Source organism: Scyliorhinus canicula, chromosome 14 (assembly GCF_902713615.1).
Source record: "Scyliorhinus canicula chromosome 14, sScyCan1.1, whole genome shotgun sequence".
Classification (NCBI taxonomy): Eukaryota; Metazoa; Chordata; class Chondrichthyes; order Carcharhiniformes; family Scyliorhinidae; genus Scyliorhinus; species Scyliorhinus canicula.
Window position 1 is genome coordinate 20,836,981 of NC_052159.1, and position 23,578 is coordinate 20,860,558.

The 23,578-nt window shown below is 46.8% G+C and overlaps 1 protein-coding gene across 2 annotated transcripts in view; it reads left to right on the forward strand.

The window, feature by feature from the left end:
• slc9a7 (solute carrier family 9 member 7) overlaps positions 1-23,578 on the forward strand; it is a 158,985-nt gene that overhangs the window by 61,681 nt on the left and 73,726 nt on the right. For both annotated transcript variants that reach the window (XM_038817802.1, XM_038817803.1), the window contains exons 2-3: positions 3,200-3,402; positions 16,843-16,920. In XM_038817802.1, coding sequence (XP_038673730.1) covers positions 3,200-3,402; positions 16,843-16,920 — 281 coding nt within the window. The remainder of the gene's footprint in view (positions 1-3,199; positions 3,403-16,842; positions 16,921-23,578) is intronic.

Genomic DNA, 23,578 nt, shown 5'->3' on the forward strand with positions numbered 1-23,578 from the left:
CAAGTAACAAGTAATCAAGCTGTTTGTGAAAGAGTTTTCCAAACTTCTACCACCCTTTTTATGTGAGGGAGTATTTTCTTAATTTTACTCCTTTAAACGCCTGACTCAAGTATTTTTGGCTCTGTTCCCAGTCCTCGATTCGTCAATGAGTGGAAATCAGTTATCTCAGTTGGTCCTATATGTATTAATGGTTACAGAACCAAGGTGATTAGTTGGAGATTAATTGAATCTGTCGATTATGGAACAAGGGAGATTACAAATCCCGAAATTAACTCATAATATTCTTATTTCGGAGGTGCAATTTATTTGAGATTCCTTAACGAGGCTTCATATAAATCATGTACCTGTTTGGTGAGCTTGTATTTGAGAAGTAGAATGGCCTACTTCCTGTTCATCTGTTCCTTCCTATTTTCGTTTCGAGTTCATTGGACTGAGTGTGAGGATGTGCTCTGAGCTGAGCAGGGAATACATCAATAGCTATTTACTGGTGTATCAATAGAATCAAACAGTGCGTAAAAGGCCTATCTTATCATGCCGATATAGGCTGATTTGAAAGCCGTCAGTTAATCCCATTTCTTGCCCTTTCCACATAACCAGGCAAATTCTGCTCCATTAAATATTTATCCAATTCCCTTTGAAAGTCATTGTTTGATCTGCTTCAACCACCCTTTTCAGGCAGGGTATTACAGGCCTCCCTCACTTTGGTGAAACGTGTTCCCTGGTTAAACAACCCTTCAGTCACTGGAGACACTGTCTCTTTATTTACTCTTTATCAAAAGCCCTTCATGGGACGGTGACAGATTTCTGTCCACAGTCACAACCAGACTGGCCATAGACGTTGCCAGAACTCCTCATCCTGCTCATCCACCTGTCAGCCCTCTGCAGCTGCGTTCCCATTTCAGCCTTTCCAAGCCTGACTCGAAGCCATGTCATTATCTTGTGAGAGGTTTCTGACTGCGGGCTGTGCATAACAGGTGCCCTAAAGCTTGCTGCTCTTCCTTTTAATCCATTCCCAGAATACGGGCCTCGTTAGTAAGGCCAGTATTTATTGCCCATGGTTTGCTGCCCTTGAAGGTGCCCGTGGGCCGTCCACGTGGTAAATGGACCACGACAACTGGATCTTTACCCTTCCATTCCAAATTCCTATGCATCCCAGATGAGATATCCCGAACCTGAGCACCAGTTACGCAACACAACCTTGACTTCTGATCCTGGTCACAGAACAGTGTTAATGCCTCTAACTATATTACCCCCAGTTACGACTACATTTCTCTTCCCCCGTTTTAATGGCTCCCTGTGCCACGGTGCTGTGGTTAGTTTGCTCATCCTTCCTGCAGTCCCGGTACCCGTCCACACAAGGAGCAAGAATCTCGAACCTGTTGGACAAGGCCGAGGGCTAAGGCTCCTGCAACCCTTCCCCCTGCATCCCTCTACCTGCCTCACTCACAGCCACATCTCCCTGTCTCTGGCCACTGGCCGAATTCAAGGTAGTTAGTCTGAAGGGTGTGACTGCCTCTTGAAACACAGCATCCAGGTAACTCTTCCCCCTCCCTAATATGTCACAGTGTCTGAAGCTCAGACTCCTGCTCATCAACTCTGAGCCAGAGTTCCTCAAGCAACCAACACTTGCTATAGATCTGGTCACTTAAGGGCAGCACAGTAGCATTGTGGATAGCACAATTGCTTCACAGCTCCAGGGTCCCAGGTTCGATTCCGGCTTGGGTCACTGTCTGTGCGGAGTCTGCACATCCTCCCCGTGTGTGCGTGGGTTTCCTCCGGGTGCTTCGATTTCCTCCCACGGTCCCAGGTTCGATTCCGGCTTGGGTTACTGTCTGTGCGGAGTCTGCACATCCTCCCCATGTGTGTGTGGGTTTCCTCCGGGTGCTCCGATTTCCTCCCACAGTCCAAAGATGTGCCGGTTAGGTGGATTGGCCATGATCAATTGCCCTTAGTGTCCAAAATTGCCCTTAGTGTTGGGTGGGGTTACTGGGTTATGGGGATAGGGTGGAGGTGTTGACCTTGGGTAGGGTGCTCTTTCCAAGAGCCAGTGCAGACTCGATGGGCCGAATGGCCTCCTTCTGCTCTGTAAATTCTATGATAATCAATGGGGTCCACCAGCTCCCACAACATGCAGGAGCAACACATCACTTGGCCCTGCATCTCTATTTTATTTAATTACATTTTAATTTGTTTTTCTATTTAAATTTCCAGCTGTTTCTTCGTCTCTCTGATTTGTAAAATATTTCCTCTTGTTAACTTTAATCTAAGAATAAATAATTGGTAATGCAAATTAGCAGCTACTTACCAGCCAATAATTATTTTCCTATGGTGCCACTTTGTTTTTCTGTGTCCCTACCGTTCTCTCGGCATTTCGTCTTGCTCTGCACGCTCTTTAATGAAGTCTCTCGGCTCTCTATACCAGGGGTGGGCAAACTACGGCCCGCGGGCCGCATGCGGCCCGCCAAAGGTCTTTATGCGGCCCACCAAGATCAAGTCATCAAAAAAAAATTTACATTTTTTTTGTAAGGTTAATGAGGGGGGGGGGGTGCTGTTGGGTTACTGGTATAGGGTGGATACGTTGACTTGAGTAGGGTGATCATTGCTCGGCTCAACATCGAGGGCCGAAGGGCCTGTTCTGTGCTGTACTGTTCTATGTTCTATGTTCTATATGAGGCGCCCAGAATCATAACCGGGTGAAGTGCCATTTTTGAAAAGTAGAGAAAAAGAGGGCTAAAGGCAGGATGCCGGCGGGGGAAGCGCTGAGGTATATGCCGCACGCTAATTGGTTACAACCGGGACTATTAGTTAATATACTATGCGGCCCTTTAAAATTGTGAATTTCTGAATGCGGCCCTTGCACGGAAAAGTTTGCCCACCCCTGCTCTATACGCTCTTCAGTGAAGTCTCGTCTCTCTCTCCGTGCTCTTTAATGAAGTCCGATCTCTCTCTCTCTGATCTTTACTGATGTCTTGCCTCTCTCTCTCCACGCTCTTTACTCTTAACTAACTCGGGCTCCAATTTCAGACCTGTGGTTCTCATCCTTAAACCGAATGTGAAATGAGGCCATGTCTCATTGCAGTTTTAAAACCGCCTGTGCACTACTAGTTCCAGAAGATATTTTTCTAAGAAATTGCCCCAAATGTACTAAATGCACTGTGTAACGAGCATGCTCTTTAATGACTGATGGGTTTGTTTACAGGACTCCTTGTAGGAGTGATCCTCCGGTATGGCATCCCTTCCACGAATAGCCACGGCAAGGTTCCCATTGGCTGTGCACTACAGAACAGGGCAGTGACCACACTCCTGGTAAACGTCAGTGGAAAGTTTTATGAATATTCCTTGAAGGGGGAAATCAATTCTGCAGAAATAAACAACGTGGAACAAGATGACATGTTGAGAAAGGTAAGACACATTTTATCTTTGCAATGCAGCTCTTCGATTAATGTATTTAAAGTTTAGTGCGGCTTCCACCTTCTCTTTGAATAAAGCTTTGCCTTCAAGATCTCCGGTTGTTCAAGAAAGAAACTTTTGTGGCCAAAATTGAGGAATTTGATTGTCAAAACAGGAATGCATATCCCAGAAACCCAAAGTGAAAACAGAATTTGTCTTAGTTGGTCAGCATAACTCGGTGGCCCTACCTGCCCTTCTGTTGTCAGATGTTGGCTATCCTGTGCATTTCCAAATGTATTGCTTTTATTTAATATCTCCGGCATTCGCGGATTGGAAGGATAGGCAGAAAGGAAAAGGAAGCTGTTAATAAAAGATGAGGCCCACACAGTGGAGAGAAATGATCTTGGCTTGGAAGATAAAGATGTAGAATCCATTTTAGTGGAGATAAACAATTGGGAAACCAGCAGAAGATGATTATGAAATTAATAGAGGGAGAAAATAATTGCTGAGAGTAAGCTGGTGAGATGTTTTTAAAAACTGACAGTGAGAGCTTCTATATAAAAAGGAAGAGAGTAGCTAAAATAAACATTGATCTCTGATGTGTCATCGATTATAACAAAAGACGAGTTGTGGAACAAAACTGTGGCTTTAATAAGCTAAATGAGAACCTGCTGGCAACTGATCCCGAACTGGGGCAGGGCCAGAGATCAGCCGCCTTTTATACAGAGCCTGAGGGGAGGAGCCACAGGCGGAGCCAGCAGAGACAACAAACAATAGATACAATACAGTAACAGTGGTTTACCACAATATATATAATACAATAACAGTCGTTTACCACATTCACCCCCTGTTTTTAAAAAAATAGTCCGGCGGGGTGAAGTGGACTTAAAGATGGAGTCTGTCGGGGGCTTTGACCTTCCGCCGTGAACACCTCGGTCCCGGCTGTGGTGTGGGCACTGGTGTCGAGATCTGCGTGTCCGGGAGCGTGTTGTCGTCTTCTTTGTCCAGTAGTTGAGTCGGTGGAGAGAGAGACGGTGTAGGGTCTGGGGTGGTGGTGATGGTCGCGGGGGGCGCCTGCGGGTGCCAAATCCCGAAGGGAGACTGTCCTGCTGCCCGTCATGGTGTGCCACATCGGCATATTGTGGGTTGGCATGGAGGAGAAGAACTCTTTCGATCAGGGGGTCCGATTTATGAATCCTTGCTTGCTTCCGGAGGACGGGCCCTGGGACTGTCAGTAAGGCAGGTTGCGGGCCTTGATAAAGTGGAAAAACCGGGTGACCCCTGGGTGACAGAGGTCATTGTGGAGAGCCCGAAGTCTGTCTACTTGTGCTCTGGCACATTTACCACGGGGTAGGGCATCTGGGGGCTCATTGAGCTTCCCAGGTTGATACAAGATATCGTAATTGTAGGTGGAGAGTTTGATCCTCCACCTCAGGATCTTGTCATTCTTGATCTTGCCCCGCTGTGTGTTATTAAACATGAAGGCAACCGGCCGTTGGTCAGTGAGGAGAGTGAATCATCTGCCGGCCAGGTAATGTCTCCAATGTCGCACAGCTGCCACAATGGCTTGGGCTTCCTTTTGACGTAGGAGTGTCGAATTTCGGAGGCCTGGAGGATACGGGAGAAAAAAGCCACGGGCCTGCCCGCCTGGTTGAGGGTAGCGGCCAGGGCAGACTCATCGCTCTCCACCTGGAACGGGATGGACTCGTCTACTGCGTGCTTTGCGGCTTTGGCAATATCTGCCTTTATGCAGTTCAAGGCCAGGCGGGCCTCAGCCATCAGGGGAAAAATGGTAGATTTAATGGGCGGGCCTTGTCCACATAATTGTGGGCATAATGGGAGAAGAACCCCAGGCATCTCTTCAGGGCCTTGGGGCAGTGGGGGAGGGGAAGTTCCAGGAGAGGGCGCATGCGGTCGGGGTCAGGCCCTAGGTCTCCGTTTTCCACCACGTAGCCAAGGATGGCTAAGCGGGTTCTGCGGAAAACGCATTTCTCCTTATTATATGTGAGAATAAGGAGCTTAGCGGTGTGGAGGAAATGTCGGAGGTTAGCGTCATGGTCCTGCTGGTCATGGCCACAGATGGTGACATTATCCAGATACGGAAACGTGGCCCACAACCCGTACTGGTCAACCATTCGATCCATCACTCATTGGAAGACCAAGAGCCCATTGGTGACGCCGAAGGGGACCCTGAGGAAGTGGTAGAGGCAGCCATCTGCCTCGAAGGCAGTGTATTGGTGGTCCTCTGGGCAGATATGGAGCTGGTGGTACGTGGACTTCAAGTCAATAGTGGAGAAGACTCGATACTGCGCAATCTGACTGACCATTTCAGATATGTGGAGAAGTGGGTACGCATCGAGCTGCGAGTACTGGTTGATCGACTGACTGTTGTCGATGACCATCCGGTGCTTCTCCCCAGTCTTGACGACCACCACTTGGGCTCTCCAGGGACTGGTACTGGCCTCTATGATCCCTTCCAGCAGGAGTCGCTGGACCTCTAACCTGATAAAGGTCTTGTCCCGGGCACTGTATCGTCTGCTCCTAGTGGCGATGGGCTTACAGTCCGGGGTGAGGTTAGCGAAGAACGAGGATGCAGACAGTGAGGTGGGGGGCAGAGGTTCACCAAACTTCAAGGTAAGGCTTCTCAGGTGGTACTGAAAATCAAGACCCAGTAATAGGGCCAGCCAGAGATGAGGGAGGACGTAGAGCTTGAAATTAGCATACTCCACGCCCTGTACCGAAAGGGTTGCGACACAGTACCCCTGGATCTCCACGGAATGTGATCCGGAAGCCAGGGCGATTTTCTGGGTCGCGGGTAACATTGGGAGGGAGCAGCGCCTGTAAACTGGAGCCCATGTTGCTACTGGCAGCAATCTATAGGAATTACAGGTGTGTACCGTTGGGATAGATTCATCATGTAAGTTCTGGGAGAGGGAGGTGTCCGAGAGGTTTAGGGATTTGTTTGCGGAGGGTAGGTTTGTTGAGCTGGAGGAGTTAGTGAGATAGGGAAGGGAGGATATCGGATCTAAATGGGCAGTTGTAAAAGAGGGAGAGGGCTATGCTGGAGGAAGCAAAGGGGAAATGCAAGGAAGAGTTTGGTTTGGCTTTGGGATGGGGGTGTGGAGCAAGGCTCTGCACAGAGTCAATTTGATCTCCTCGTGTGGAAGACTGAGTTTGATTCAGTTGAAAGTGGTACACAGGGCGCATATGACCAGGGCACGTGTCAGTGGGTTCTTTTCGGGTACAGAGGAGCCAGAGTTGCTCCTGTTGCTCGAGGGGCCAGTGAACCACTCTCATATGTTTTTGGTCTTGCCTTAAGTTGTTTAAATTCTGGGCTTCCTTCTTCAATACAGTGGTGGAGATTTTTGGAGTTAGTGAGCCGTGCCCAAGGGTCAGACTGGCTCAGGTTGCAGGAGGGGAGGAACATAGAACATTACAGCGCAGTAGAGGCCCTTCGGCCCTCGATGTTGCGCCGACCTGTGAAACCCCTCTAAAGCCCATCTACACTATTCCCTTCTCATCCATATGCCTATCCAATGACCATTTGAATGCCCTTAATGTTGGCGAGTCCACTACTGTTGCAGGCAGGGCATTCCACGCCCTTACTACTCTCTGAGTAAAGAACCTACCTCTGACATCTGTCCTATATCTATCTCCCCTCAATTTAAAGCTGTGTCCCCTCATGTTAGCTATTACCATCTGAGGAAAAAGGCTCTCCCTGTCCACCCTATCTAGTCCTCTGATCATCTTGTATGCTTCAATTAAGTCACCTCTTAACCTTCTTCTCTCTAACGAAAACAACCTCAAGTCCCTCAGCCTTTCCTCATAAGATCTTCCCTCCATACCAGGCAACATCCTGGTAAATCTCCTCGGCACCCTTTCCAATGATTCCACATCCTTCCTATAATGCGGCGACCAGAACTGCACGCAATACTCCAAATGCGGCCGCACCAGAGTTTTGTACAACTGCAACAGGACCTCATGGCTCCGAAACTCAATCCCTCTACCAATAAAAGCTAACACACCGTACGCCTTCTTAACAACCCTCTTAACCTAGGTGGCAACTTTCAGGGATCTATGTACATGGACACCGAGATCTCTCTGCTCATCCACACTACCAAGAATCTTACCATTAGCCCAGTACTCGGTCTTCCTGTTACTCCTTCCAAAATGAATCACCTCACACTTTTCTGCATTAAACTCCATTTGCCACCTGTCAGCCCAGCTCTGCAGCTTATCTATGTCCCTCCATAACCTGCAACATCCTTCCGCGCTGTCAACAACTCCACCGACTTTAGTGTCAGCTGCAAATTTACTCACCCATCCTTCTACGCCCTCCTCCAGGTCAAAAATGACAAACAGCAGTGGCCCCAAAACAGATCCTTGTGGTACACCACTAGTAACTGAACTCCAGGCTGAACATTTCCCATCAGCTACCACCCTCTGTCTTCTTACAGCGAGCCAATTTCTGATCCAAACTGCTAAACCCCCTGAATCCCATGCCTCCGTATTTTCTGCAATAGCCTACCGTGGGGAACCTATCAAACGCTTTACTGAAATCCATATACGCCACATCAACTGCTTTACCCTCGTCCACCTGTTTGGTCACCTTCTCAAAGAACTCTAAGGTTTGTGAGGCACGACCTACCCTTCACAAAACCGTGTTGACTATCCCTAATCAAATTATTCCTTTCTAGATGATTATACATCCTATCTCTTATAAACCTTTCCAAGACTTTGCCCACAACAGAAGTAAGGCTCACTGGTCTACAGTTACCGGGGTTGTCTCTACTCCCTTTCTTGAACAAGGGGACAACATTTGCTATTCTCCAGTCTTCTGGCACTATTCTTGTCGACAATGACGACATAAAGATCAAAGCCAAAGGCTCAGCAATCTCCTCCCTAGCTTCCCAGAGAATCCTAGGATAAATCCCATCAGGCCCTGGGGACTTATCTATTTTCACACTTTCCAGAATTGCTAACACCTCCTCCTTATGAACCTCAAGCCATTTTCGTCTAGTAGCCTGTATTTCGGTATTCTCCTCGACGACATTATCTTTTTCTTGCATGAATACTGACGAGTAAATATTTAGAAAGTTAAAGTCCCCCATAACAACTACCCTGTTACTTTCGCTCCTATCCAGAATCATCTTTGCAATCCTTTCCTCTACATCTCTGGAACTTTTCGGAGGCCTATAGAAAAACCCTAAAAGGGTGACCTCCTTTCCTGTTTCTAACCTCAGCCCATACTACCTCAGTAGACGAGTTCTCATCAAACGTCTTTTCTGCCACCGTAATACTGTCCTTGACGATGCCACCCCTCCCTCTCTCTTACTACCTTCCCTGAGCTTACTGAAATATCTAAACCCTGAAACTTGCAACAACCATTTCTGTCCCTGCTCGAGCCATGTCTCCGAAATGGCCACAACATCGAAGTCCCAGGTACCAACCCATGCTGCAAGTTTGCCCACCTTATTCCGGATGCTCCTGGCGTTGAAGTCGACACACTTTTAAACCACCTTCCTGCCTGCCGGTACACTCCTGCAACCTTGAAACCTTACTCATTACCTCACTACTCTCAACCTCCTGTATACTGGAGCTACAATTCAGGTTCCCAATCCCCTGCTGAACTAGTTTAAACCCTCCCGAAGAGCATTAGCAAATTTCCCCCCCAGGATATTGGTACCCCTCTGGTCCAGGTGTAGATCATCCCGTTTGTAGAGGTCCCACCTACCCCAGAATGAGCCCCAATTATCCAGGTCCCTCCTGCACCATCCCTGTAGCCACGTGTTCAACTGCTCTCTCTCCCTATTCTTTGTCTCGCTAGCACGTGGCACGGGCAACAACCCAGAGATAATAACTCTGTTTGTTCCAGCTCTAAGTTTCCACCCTCATTCCCTGAATTCCTGCCTTACATCCCCATCCCTTTTCCTACCTATGTCGTTAGTGCCTATGTGGACCACGACTTGGGGCAGCTCCCCCTCTCCCTCCCCCTTAAGGATCCCGAAAACACGATCCAAGACATCACGGACCCTGGCACCTGGGAGGCAACACACCAACCGCGAGTCTCTCTCGTTTCCACAGAATCTCCTATCTATCCCCCTAACTATGGAGTCTCCAATGACACATGCTCTACTCCTCTTCCCCCTTCCCTTCTGAGCAACAGGGACAGACTCTGTGCCAGAGACCTGTACCCCATGGCTTACCCCTGGTAAGTCGTGTTTCCCCCCCCCCCACCAGTATCCAAAGTGGTATTCTTGTTACAAAGGGGAATGACCACAGGGGATCCCAGTACTGACTGCTTCCTCCCAGCCCCTCTCACCATCACCCATCTATCTTCATTCTTTGGAGTAACCACATCCCTGAAGCTTCTATCTATGACCACCTCTGCCACCCGAATGATCCGAAGTTCATCTAGCTCCAGCTCCAGTTCCCTAACACGGTTTCTGAGGAGCTGGAGATGGATGCACTTCCCACAGGCGAAATCAGCAGGGACACTGATGGCGTCCCTCACCTCAAACAGTCTGCAGGAGGAACATTGCACTGCTTTCCCTGCCATCCCCTCTAGATAAAACAAGAAAAGAAAAGGAAGAGCTTACCTGATATTCACTCAACCCCTTGGGTTAGAGGAGGTGGAAGGGTGGGGGACACTACAAGTGTAGTGTCTCGGGGTTTAGCAACAGCCCAACTTATATGCAGGTACTACACACCCTCCCAGAAATCCCTACGGCCGACTTCCGGTTTCCTGCTGCTCTGGAACAAAAAAAAACAACTCCGAAAAAAAAGTTCATTAAAAAAACAAAGGCCGCTTCTCCTGAAAGGTAAGTTTTTAAAGAGGGAAACGTACCTTCCCGACAGACCCCTGGTTACTGCTACCGCTGAATAACTGAAGGCTGATGCCTGGCCTTTGCCTCTGATAGCCCAGAGGTGGTTTCTGTTCGGATGCAGGACAAGGGTGTTGCCTACAGTGTCGGCACGGCTGGAGGATTTGTTCAAATTCCTGCATTTTGAAAAAACCAAGTACGCCATTAGGGGATTGGAGGAAGGGTTCTACCCTAGGTAGATACCGTTCCTTACCTTCTTTAAGGAGCTGGTTGTCGTCAGCAAATAGGTGAGGGGCACTGGCTATGTGGGGCTTTGGCGGTGGGGGGGGGGGGGGGGGTGTCTGGTGGCGGAGCTTGGTGGCAAGGGTAATTTTACTCCAATTGTATAAATCCATTAGACCTTTTGTGTTTGTATGTTATAAACGGAAAATTTCTTTAACAAAATGTTTTTTTAAAAATTGCTGCTTATCATAATATCCCTTGAATAAAGCTCTTCCTTTGTTTGAACCTCTGGGGCCTGCAGGCTTCATTTTAAAATCGCCACATAAAAACTGGCTGCGAGGTAGGCGAACAGCGTTCATCGCCACCTGAAAATGTAAAAATGGCTCAGCAATGGCTATAGCCACCGGAGGAACCACAAAGTCATCGAGGAATCTGAAGAAACAAACAATCCAAAGAAACAAAAGCCATGTGCTCTGCCCAAAATGATCCGAACTGTACCGGGAGCACTGAGTAGCAAGCTCCCTGCAACAACAGAATTAGAGCTGGGGCTGTTGGAAAACACAACAGGAAAACAGGTTGATCTCGGGTTGTGTCTGGTTTTGGAGAGAAAGGAAGCAAGGTCTGCTAGAAATTTGTGGCATATTGTGTACACGCAAGTCCTTCCATAGTGAGAAATGGCAGGGGGTCTTGGCGCCGTGGAATGTTTGATGGGAATACAGAGCTATGGTACTCGTTTGGAGAGATTTGACTATTTTATCAAAGCGAACAAGAAAGCAGCAGATATAGTAGTCCCAACTTTCCTGAAACTGATGTGGGAGGAAAAACGTTGAACCTCCTGAGGAATCTGGAACAGCCGCAAAAGACGGACATGAAAACCTACGATGAAATAGTGAAAATTTTGCAGGTCCGCTCTTCACCGAAACCGTTAGTCATCGCAGAAAGGGTATAAGCGAAACTAAGAAGAAGGTAAATTGATTGCATGGTTTGTAGCTAACCTGAAAAGACAGGCAAATTCGGGGATGTGTTAAACGATACCATCAGAGATAGATTAGTCTGTGGTTTAAGGAGCGAAACTATTCAAAAATGGTTGTAAACCAAAAGCAACCTGACCTTAAAGATAGCTTTGGAAGTTGCTGTGTCCATGGAATTAGCAGCCAAAGAAGCCCAACAGTTGAGTTCAAGCACAAGAATTAACAAGATGCTGGCTGAAACTCGAACATAAACCCAGACTTGTACTTGCCATAGGTGTGCTGGCCCTCAGATTGTTGTTGCAAAGGCATCATTTGCAGAAATTGTGGCAGAAAGGGCCTCATTGCACATGCTTGTTAGAAAAAGAAACAAGTTCCAGGCAAAGGTTTCAAAAAGCAAGAGCTGAATAAATTTCGGCTCCACAGTTTAAAAATAAAGGGCCTCTCATTTAAGGCTGAAGTGAGGAAGGGGCCTCTCCTTTAAGGCTGAAGTGAGGAAGGGGCCTCTCCTTTAAGGCTGAAGTGAGGAAGGGGCCTCTCCTTTAAGGCTGAAGTGAGGAAGGGGCCTCTCCTTTAAGGCTGAAGTGAGGAAGGGGCCTCTCCTTTAAGGCTGAAGTGAGGAAGGGGCCTCTCCTTTAAGGCTGAAGTGAGGAAGGGGCCTCTCCTTTAAGGCTGAAGTGAGGAGATACATCTTCTGTTGTTAGCCTTTGGTCTTTCGCAAACAGCAGTGGAGGCTGAGTCTACATTACAACGTTGACTGGGCTGCATAAGTATTTCATTGACTGTAAAGTGCTTTGAGACGTTTAGAGTTGTGAAAAATGCCATATTTTTAAAAAATTATAAATTTAGAGTACCCAATTCATTTTTTCCAATAAAGGGGCAGTTTAGCGTGGCCAATCCACCTACCCTTCACATCTTTTTGGGTTGTGGGAGCGAAACCCGCGCAAACACTGGGAGAATGCGCAAACTCCACACAGACAGTGACCAGAGTCGGGATCGAACCTAGTTCCTCAGCCCCGTGAGGCAGCAGTGCTAACCACTGTGCTACCGCGCTGCCCAAAAGTGCCATATTTTGAATTATTGTATATATTCGAGGCTTGAGATAGGTCCTTGAACCATAGTGGAGACGCGGCCTGTGGGACACAGGCAGGATAGTGGATTGAGGCCAGGATCCGATTGGGAATGATTTTATCGAATAGTGGCGCAGACTCGAAAGGATGTACGACCTAATCCTTCTCTTTCTATTTCTTTTTGCTAAGAATTTGTAGCTGTGAATTGGGTTTCGGGGTGGCATTTGAAATGAAAGACGTTACGAGAGCGTCCATCACTTTTGTCAGTAACGTCCCCAAGACGTTTCGTGTAAATTGCCTTAAGTGTAATTGCTGTGGCGGGGGCAACCGCATGCCTCACAAACGGGGACAAAATAACTGACCATTTTCTCCAGTGTTGCCATTTGATAAGTGCAGGTTATATACTACAGTCAGTCCCCTCTGCCTCCCTGCTTTGGAGCTTTTTGGAGTAAATTTGTAACAAAATTGCCTCAACTCTTCTTTCTTGTCATTTCACCCCCCCCCCCCCCCTCCCCCAACCACCTCCTGGCCTCCCGTCCACCACCCCTGCCCCATACCTGAAACCATTTAAACTCCTGCCCAAGTCTGAGACGGCAATTCTGTATTATTTTGAATTTCCTTTTCTCTGTCCGTTGCCTTTTACGGAGTACGCAATCAGGATTTATGGCTTTTGTTAAGCTCCAACGAATAGCAATCAATATCTTTTTCACGTAGCTTTCCAGCTGGGACATTGTGTCAATGGCCCCGAGGCTTTGTTTTCTGCTGAAGAAAACTGAGTTTATTTTGCTGCATGTATTTTTCCTATCCTACCACAGAGTTTACATTGCGTTGTATAAAAAGAAAAGAAAAAGTCCCCAAATAACTGTAAGGTTGAATATGCATTGCAGTGGATCTCCCCTAACAGTCCATCTGTAATCAGAGGTGCCAGAGGATTGGACAACAGCTAATGTGGTCCCATTATTTGGGTTGTAGAGACAAGCCAGGGAACTACAGACCAGCGAGTCTCGCGTCGGTGGTTGTGAAACTACTGGAGAAGATTTTGAAGGAGAGAATCTATCTCCACTTGGGAGAGGCAAGGTTTGATCACGGATAGTCAGCATAGCTTTGTCAGAGGGAGGTCATGCCTAACAAATCTGATTGAACGTTTTGAGCATGTAACCAAGTGTATCATAGAATCAAGTGTATCATAGAATTTACAGTGCAGAAGGAGGTCATTCGGCCCATCGTGTCTGCACCGGCCCTTTGAAAGAGCCCCCTATTTAAGTCCACTCCTCCACCCTATACCCATAACCCAATAACCCAATCTAACCTCAGCAGGTCTGGCAGCATCTGTAGGGAGAGAAAAGAGCTAACGTTTCGAGTCCAGGTGACCCTTCGTCAAAGCTCATCTGGACTCAAGGTTAGCTCTTTTCTCTCCCTACAGATGCTGCCAGACCTGCTGAGATTTTCCACCATTTTCCCTTTCTTTTGGTTTCAGATTTCAGCATCCGCAGTAATTTGCTTTTGTCCCCATCTAACCTTTTTGGAAACTAAGGGGCAGTTTAGCATGGCCAATCCAATTGGACTGTGGGAGGAAACCGGAGCACCTGGAGAAAACCCACGCAGACACGGGGGGGAAAGTGCACAGTCACCCGAGGCCGGATTGAACCTGGGACCCTGGAACTGTGAGGCAGCAGTGCTAACCACTGTGCCACCGGTGCCACCCCCAATTTAAGTGTATAGATGAGGGTAGTGCAGTTGGTGCAGTTTACATGGGTTTCAGCAAAGCCTTTGACAAGGTCCCACATGGGAGACTTGTTAAGAAGGCACATGCACATGGGATACAAAGTGATTTGATGAGGCGGATTCATAATTGGCGTAGCGGTAGGAGACAGAGGTTGGTGATAGACGGCTGCTTTAGTATCTGGAAGCCAGTGACCAGTGGCATACCGAAGGGATCCATGCTGTTCCCCCTATTGTTTGTCATTTATATAAATGACACAGATGACTATGTGGAGGTTGGATCAGTAAGTTTGCGGATGACACATATTGGCCGGGTGGTTAATAGTGGGGTTGAGTATTTTGGGTTACAGGAAGATCTAGACGGGATGGTCAAATTGGAGGATAAGTGGCAGATGGAATTTAACCCTGAAAAGTGTGAGGTGATTCACTTTGGAAGGAGTAATTTAACAAGGATGTATACTATCAAAGGTCTGACACTGGGAAGTTCGGAAGACCAAAGGGCATGTTTGTCCATAGATCTCTGAAGGCAGGTTAATAGGGTGGTGAAACAGGCATAAGGGACACTCACTTTTATCAATCGAGGCATAGATTACAAAAGCAGGGAGATCATGATGGAGCTGTATAGAACTTTGAGGCCATAGCTGGAGTACTGTGTGCAATTCTGGTTGGCACATTATAGGAAAGATGTGATTGCACTGGAGGGGGTACAGTGAAGATTAATCAGAATGTTGACGAGGATGGAACATTTAAGTTATAAGGAGAGGTTGGATAGGCTTGGGTTGTTTTCTCTGGAGCAGAGAAGTCTGTGGGGTGATCTGATTGAGGTGTACACGATTACGAGGGCATGGATAGGGAGCAGCTGTTCTCCTTACTTGAAGGGTCAGTTACGAGGGGGGCACAAATTCAAAGTGAGGGGTGGGAGGTTTGGGGGGGGATTTGAGGAAAAACATTTTTACCCAGAGAGTGGTGACTATCTGGAATGCACTGATTGGCAGGGTAGTAGACACGTGTTGCCTCACATCCTTTAAAACGCACCTGGATGAGTATTTGGCACATCATAACATTCAAGGCTACGGGCCAAGTGCTGGCAATTGGGATTAGGTGTGCAGGTCAGGGCCTTTCGTGCATCGGTGCAGACTCGATGGGCCAAAGGGTCTCTTCTGCACTGTACAATTCTGTGATTCATTAGCTCTGTAGCATGTATTGATGCAGATTGCTATTTTCACTGGTTTCTGCATGGGTGCAGTGGAAACATTGTGATACAAGAAATGATAAATTTATTGATTTGTTCTTTGGGTAACAAGCAGGGTAGATAAAGGAGAACCAGTAGATATTGTGTATTTGGATTTCCAAAAGGTATTCAACAAGGTACCACATAAAAGGTTACAGCACAAGATAAGTGCTCATAGTGTTGGGGTGGTATTGGCATAGAGGATTAACAGAAAAGAAGAGGTAATTTTCAGGTTGACAAACTGTAACTAGTGGAACACCGCAGGGATCCATCCTCCGATGTCAACTGTTCACAATCTAAATCAATGACTTTGATAAGGGACTGAATGCACTGGCCCACTTGTTATTGATAAGTTGTGAGGAAAATACAGAGAGTCTGCAATGGAATGAAAAATGAAAATGAAAATTGCTTATTGTCACGAGTCGGCTTCAAATGAAGTTACTGTGAAAAGCCCCTAGTCGCCACATTCCGGCGCCTGTTCGGGGAGGCTGTTACGGGAATCAAACCGTAGCCAGCGAATTAGCCCTGTGCTAAACAGCCCCAGTTAGGTTAAGTAAGTGGCCAAAACATTTGGCCAATGGGATAATGTGGGAAAATGTGAGGTTGTCCACTTTGGCATGAAGAATAAATAAGTAGAATATTATTTAATTGAAGGGAGGCTGCAAAAGACTGTACTAGAGAGGGATATGGCTTCCTTGTTCATGAATCGCAAAAGGTTGGCATGTAGGTACAGCAGGTAATTAGGATGGCAAATGAAATGTCCGCCTTTACTGCAAGGCAGTACAGAGGATAAAAGTAGGGAACTATTGCTGTAACTGTACCGAGCATTGGTGAGATGCCCTTGAGGTACTGTTTACAGTTCCAGTCTCCTTACTTAAGGAGACTTGCATTGGACCCAATTCTGAGAAAGTTCACGAAGCTGCTTCATGGGATGAAGGGCTTGTCTTGTGAAGAAGCATTTGGCCTGTCCTCATTTGAGTTTGGAGGGATGAGTGAGCGCTAATCTTATTGAAACATAGAAGGTCCCATTGGGGCTCGATGCTGTGACAATGTTTCCCTTCGCGTGTGGCCGGGGGGGTGGGAGCACAGTTTCAAAATATGGAAACTTCCATTTACGATGGAGGTCAGAGAGAATTTCTTCTCTTGGAGTCATTAAGCCTTTGGCATTCTCCTCCGCAGAGAGCAGTGAAGGGCTGGGTTATCAGATATGTTCAAGGCTGAGTTAGTTAGATTTTTGTTCGACACGGCAGTCGAGGGTTTTGGAGAAGAGGCAGGAAAGTGGAGTCAAGGTCACAATCCGATCAGCAATAATCTTAGAATGATGGTGCACTCACTTCTGTTTGTTATGAGGGTTGATCTGATCTGGATTTGTATGTCATTTAAATTCCAAACGTCTCTTGTATTCTTCTTTGCAGGTAACCTTTGACCCTGATGTTTTCTTCAACATTTTGCTCCCTCCAATCATATTCTACGCGGGATACAGCCTCAAAAAGGTAATGATGGTTGTGGCTAAATGTTCACTTTTTTTTCCTTATGGGTGGTGAGCGAAGAACAGCATCAGTGTTCACTTGTTTCTGTTGAGATGTTAAAAATCCTATTGATTTTCATGTCAGTATAAAGAAGGGAAATGGATTGAGGGATGGGCCGAATTTGAAAATTCATGGAGGTCCCGAGTTCCCTATGCCATCCCCAGCCTGTTGTGGGCCTCTGTTTGCTCTTGCTACTGATTATTTCATCAATTCGACACAATGAGCACTGTGCAAGACCACAGTCAAGTTTGAGCCTGAACAAACCCCTGTGATTAAATGGCTTTTATTTAAACATTCTTTTTAGAGTCACATGAGATGCCAAAGACTTTGTACTCCAGCGTGAGTCATTGTAAACTCAGGAAAGATTTACATTGCTGAAATAGGCCATTTGGCTCATTGTCTCCATGCTAGCCAACAAAGAACTATCACACCTGATGCCACGTTCCAACTCCTGCTGCTTAACCCTGTAGGTTACAGCATTTCAGAGCATATTCTTTGTATTTCTTTGTATGCAATGAGTGTTTCTTCCTCTGCCACACAGACCATAAGATATAGGAGCAGAATTAGGCCACTCGGCCCATCGAGCCTGCACCGACCCTCTGAAAGAGTATTCCACCCAAGCTCACTTCCCCACCCTATCTCAATACAATAACCCCTTAACCTAACCTACACATCTTTTTTCAACACACGGGGACAATTTAACATGGCAAATCCACCTAACCTGTATGTCTTTAGACCTGTGGGAGGAAACTGGAGCACCCGGAGGAAACTCGCGCAGACACGGGGAGAACGTGCAAACTCCACACACACTGACCCAGGGCTGGAATTGAACCCGGGTCTGTGGTGCTGTGAGACACCAGTGCTAACCACTGTGGCACTGTGCCGCCATAGTTTTATGCACTTCAATTAATCTCCTCTTAAGTCTCCTCCGTCCAAAGAAAACAAACCAAACTTTCCTCAAAGCTAAAATTCTCCATTCCTGGCAACATTCTCGTACATCTCTATCCTCTGTAGTTTAATCTCTTTTTATCCTGTAATGCGCTGACTAGAACTGTCTGCCATACTCTAGCTCAGGGGTGGGCAAACTACGGCCCGCGGGCCGCCAAAGGTCTTTATGCGGCCCACCAAGTCATTTAAAAAAAAAAACATTTTATTTTTATTTTTTTATTTTTTTTATAAGGTTAATGGGTGTTACTGTTGGGTTACTTACTGGTATAGTGTGGATACGTTGACTTGAGTAGGGTGATCATTGCTCGGCACAACATCGAGGGCCGAAGGGCCTGTTCTGTGCTGTACTGTTCTATGTTCTGTGTTCTATATGAGGCGCCCAGAATCATAACCGGGTGAAGTAATTATTTTACTTAATATACTATGCGGCCCTTTAAAATTGTGAATTTCTGAATGTGGCCCTTGCACGGAAAAGTTTGCCCACCCCTGCTCTAGGTGCAGTCTAACTAGTGTGTTTATATAGTTCTAGCACAACATCCCTGGAATTTATACTCTATGTCTAGGCTCATAAAGGCAAACTTTCTTTAGGCCTTCTTGACCATCTTATTTATCTGTCCTGCAACCTTCAGGGATCTGTGGACATGCACTCAAAGTTCCTTCAGTTCCTCTGTGTCTCCGAATCCTATTTCCCTAAGAATCCATGAGGTTTTAATTTTCTGACCAATTCGCCATGTGAACTGTTGTCGCCCCTACTCAATGGGTCTTTCTAAAATCCATATTGATTATATTGAATGTATTACCCTCATTGACTCTCCTCAGAAATATTATTTAGTCAAACATGACCTTTTAGCACATCCATGCTGACTGTCCTAATAATCTCCACCTTTCTAAAAGACAATTTATAACATATCTCAGAATTTTAAAAAAAATAATGTTCCCACTCTCTAGGTTAAGCCCGCAGTTACTCAGCCCATCCCTTCTTCCTATTTTAAACAACGGAATGACATTAGTCCTGTGGCACCAGAGGCAGACAGGATTGGAAAATGATGGTCAGGGCCTTCTTCCCTTGTTTCTCTTAGAAGCATGGTATGGATTTAATCTGGACTTGGTGGTTTATCTACGTTTAAGGATGCGGCTAAGAACCGCATTTTCAAGGGCAACTAGGGATGGGCACCAAATGTTGGCCTAGTCAACAAGGCCTACGTCCCATAGGAGAATAAATTTTAAACAAAATCCTCCTTCGCCACGTTTATCTCGTGCAAGGTTTCACACTCCTTAACTACAAGGTGTGCTCTGTCCCTCTCTCTCGCCAAAATGAAGGAAATATTCACTAAGATCCAGGCCCAAACCTTCCGACTCCATACATGAGCTACCATTTTAATCTCTAATTGCCCATACCCTCTCCTGACGGTGCTTGATGGTTATGTTATCGGAGGAGAATACAACTGAGGGAGTGCTGCACTGTCGGAGATGTCTTCGTTTTGGATGGGATGTTGAACCAAGGCCCTACCTGCGCAAGTCAGGTGGGCAAGAATGGTCCCGTAGTGGTATTTTGGAGAAGAGCAAGGGAGTTTTCGCTGGTGTCTGGGCCAACATTCATCTCTCAACCAACACTAAAATCAGACTCCATTGCTGTTTGTCAGAGCTTGCTGTGTGCAAATTGGTTGCCATGTTTCCTCTATCACCGCTGTGATTGCACTTCAGAGTCACACCCGCTACCATTGAGCCTCGGTTGACACCGTAACTAGATAGCATGCAAAATTTAGCACGTAACTTAGCATTTCCTGCTCTCCCCATAGCCTGGCTGAGATCAGGAACTTGCCATTCAAAAATCACTTACATAAAATCACATCTTATTCCCCCACAGCCTGGAGTGTCACTTGTTGGTATTAGTTACGATGCTGGTACTGACCTTTCCTGGGAATTCTCTTGTAAAAGGGACTCTCCACTGAGTGATTGTGTATAAATGTATGAAGGGGTAAAATGTGCTACATTTTCCAGGTGGGAAATGGGTGGAGAGGAGAAACGGCCTTGCAAATAACAGTTTTAAATCATTAATTTTTTATTTGATAATTGGAATATTGATATTTAAGACAGGGAAAAGGAAGCATTGTGAAAATCTAGGAATCTACAAGCTCAGGCTCTGTGGCAACTGGTAGAATTATATAATGCTGGTCTCGGTGATGGTGACCATGACGGCTATCATCAGTTGTTGTAAAATACCATCTGGTTCACTGCTGTGCTTTTAGGGAAATAAATCTGCCAACCTTTTTCTGGTCTGGCCTACATGTGACTTCAGACCTACAGCAATGCATCAGACACTTAACTGCTCTGAAATCATAGGGCGCGATTCTCCCAAACGATTTCTGAGCTCATTTGTGGCGGATTTTTCAGGGAGTTTGCCGCCAGCTCTGCCACCGAGACCCCCATCGCTATTCAACGACACTTTTAGTCATTTTTTCTGGCTCTGGGGAGTTTCTCACCAGTTAAGCCCGCACTGAGAACTTTTTTTTTTAGCACTGGGGAGCTGAACGGAGATCGGGCCGCCATTTTTAAAGGGTGCCCTGATCTTTAAGTGAGCTTCTGGGTCCCCCATACCCCCCACACACACACAGACAGACAGAGAGACAGACAGACCCCTCTCTTCAGGCTGCCCCAAGCCCCATTACAACACTCCATCCCTTCTAGGACCCTTACCCTGCACTCCCAAACCTTCATACCCCCCTCCACCCTCATTTCATGGCATGTCCCCACTCGCCCCCTGACCCTTGGCAGTGCCACCCTGGCACTTGGGCACCCTTGCAGTGCTCATGGCTTAGCAGTGCCAGGGTGCCAGCTGGGCAGTACTACGGTGCCTACAGTCCAGGGGGATGGCCGGGGGCCAGCCTGCATATACCTTGACCACCAGGGGGTGTCCGATAACCCGGGAGGCCACTCCCGGGTGCCTTTCCCATAAATGTGGAGCAGCGCTGATCGGTGCCCGGCTGCAGCCTCCCTGGGGAGGCCGGTGAATCGATGGACCCGGTGGATCCCGGATGAGTAGGTTGCAAGTAGGTTTACGACCTATCCGAGAGTGGCGTTTGGTCATGCCCATTTGGGACGGAGGTCAGACTCCGACGTCTTGTGGCGAATCTCGTGAAGCGCAAAGGCTGTCGGGAGGCTCGCTGGAGGCCTTTCCCGGGATTTTACAGCTCTCGCTTGAACGCAATGCAGCAGAGAATCACAACCAAAGATTCCTACAGTGCAGAAGGAGACCATTTGGCCCATCGAGTCTGCACCAACCCTCTGAAAGAGCAGCCTACCTAGGCCCACCACCCAACCCATCCCCATAACCCCACCTAAGATTTTGGACACTAAGGACAATAGTAGCTTGGGTCACTGTCTGTGCGGAGTCTGCACGTTCTCCCCGTGTCTGCATGGGTTTCCTCCGGGTACTCCGGTTTCCTCCCACAGGTCCTGAAAGACGTTCGTTGAATTAGGTGAATTGGACATTCTGAATTCTCCCTCTATGTACCCAAACAGGCGCCGGAGTGTGGCGACTAGGGCATTTTCACAGTAACTTCATTGCCGTGTTAATGTAAGCCTACTTGTGACACGAATAAAGTTTATTATTAATTTAGCTTGGCTTGTCTACCTAACTGCCACATCTTTGGAAATGGCTAAGCAAGCAGCACAGTTCTAGGGCAATAATGGATGGGCAACAAATGCTGGTTTTGCAAGCGACATGCAGGTCCCATGAAAGAATGAAGAAAAACCTGTTCCTTTGGACCGTTTCCAGATTTCCCTTGTTAGGCACAGTGGCTTGGAGTAGAGGGATGTGACGTGTATCCTACAACTAATGTAGTGAATGTTAATCGGGTTCAGAGAAGAATGACAAGGCATTTCTGGAATTTTGTGGTGAAGAGAGACTAATCGATCTGAATTTCTTTATATTGTTTGCTTTTTTAAAAAAAAACAATTGTGGTACAGCAATCCAGGTCTTTTGAAAAATCTGAAGAGCATGTGTAGTATAGACCTGAGCAATTTTAAACTGAAACTTGCATCTAGTAAACCAAGTATTAAACAAACAACACGACAATCATCAACATCGTATTATCCCACAGGCTATTTGGCCCATTGTGCTGTTACTAGCGCTTTGAAATTGCCAATAGTTATGCTATTGTTTCGCTTTAGAAATCCAGCTCTTTTGAAACGGAAGATTGAATCTGCTTCTATTACCCTTTCAGACAACGCATTCTAATTTGCTCTGGGAAATTATTTCCCCTCATCTCCCCTCTGGACCTTTTGGCAGATTAGCTTAATTCTGTATCCATTGGTTACTGACTTGGCCTACTTGTAGAAATATTTCAACGTGTGTACTTTATCAAATCACCTCATAATTTTGAACAACTACAACAAACCCCCAGCCCCCTTAAACGTCACTGCTCTGAGGAGACCAAGTCCCTTATCCCTGGTAATCATAAAATCACGCCATACAGAAGAAGGCCATTCGACCCATTGAGCCTGCACTAACTCTCCGAAAGAGCACTCTACCCGGGCACACTCCCCCGTAACCTGAGCAAACCATTTTTGGCACTACGGGCAATATAGAATTGCCAATCAACCTAACCTGTAACTCTTTTGACTGTGGGATGAAATGGGAGCATCCAGAGGAAACCCACACAAATACTGGGAGAAAGTGCAAACTCCACACAGACAATCACCCAAGACCGGAATTGAACCAGAGTCCCTGCCGCTGTGAGATAGCAGTGCTAGCCACTGTGCTGGTCTTCTCGGTCCTTTCTGAGGCTTTGACATACTTCACTGCAGCGTGGTGCTCAGCATTGGACACCAGTTGGAGGGGATGGGGTCAAAATCCTGGAGCTGCCTTCCTTCCTAACAACAGCACTGTGGGTGTCCCTACACTACATGGACTGCTGCGGTTCAAGAAGGCGGCTCGCCACCACCTTGTTGAGGGCACTTGGGGATGGGCAATAAATGCTGACCTAGCCAGCAAAACCTACATCCAATGATTTCATGAAAAAGATTCTCCCAGTGATGTTTATCAAGATCCAACATAGCCTCTCTCCAATGAAAAGGTGGTCCTATTTAAATTTCCGAATGTATTGGGAGTCCCTTAATGTCATGTTTTACATGCAAATGCTGATGCTCATTTTGATAGTCAAATTACCATAGAACATAGAACGATACAGCGCAGTACAGGCCCTTCAGCCCTCGATGTTGCACCGACATGGAAAAAATCTAAAGGCCATCTAACCTACACTATGCCCTTATCATCCATATGCTTATCCAATAAATGTTTAAATGCCCTCAATGTTGGCGTGTTCACTACTGTTGCAGGTAGGGCATTCCACGGCCTCACCACTCTTTGCGTAAAAAATCCACCTCTGACCTCTGTCCTATATCTATTATCCCTCAATTTAAGGCTATGTCCCCTCGTGCTAGCCACCTCCATCCGCGGGAGAAGGCTCTAGCTGTCCACCCTATCTAACCCTCTGATCATTTTGTATGCCTCTATTAAGTCACCTCTTAACCTTCTTCTCTCTAACGAAAACAACCTCAAGTCCATCAGCCTTTCCTCATAAGATTTTCCCTCCATACCAGGCAACATCCTGGTAAATCTCCTCTGCACCCGTTCCAAAGCTTCCACGTCCTTCCTATAATGAGGCGACCA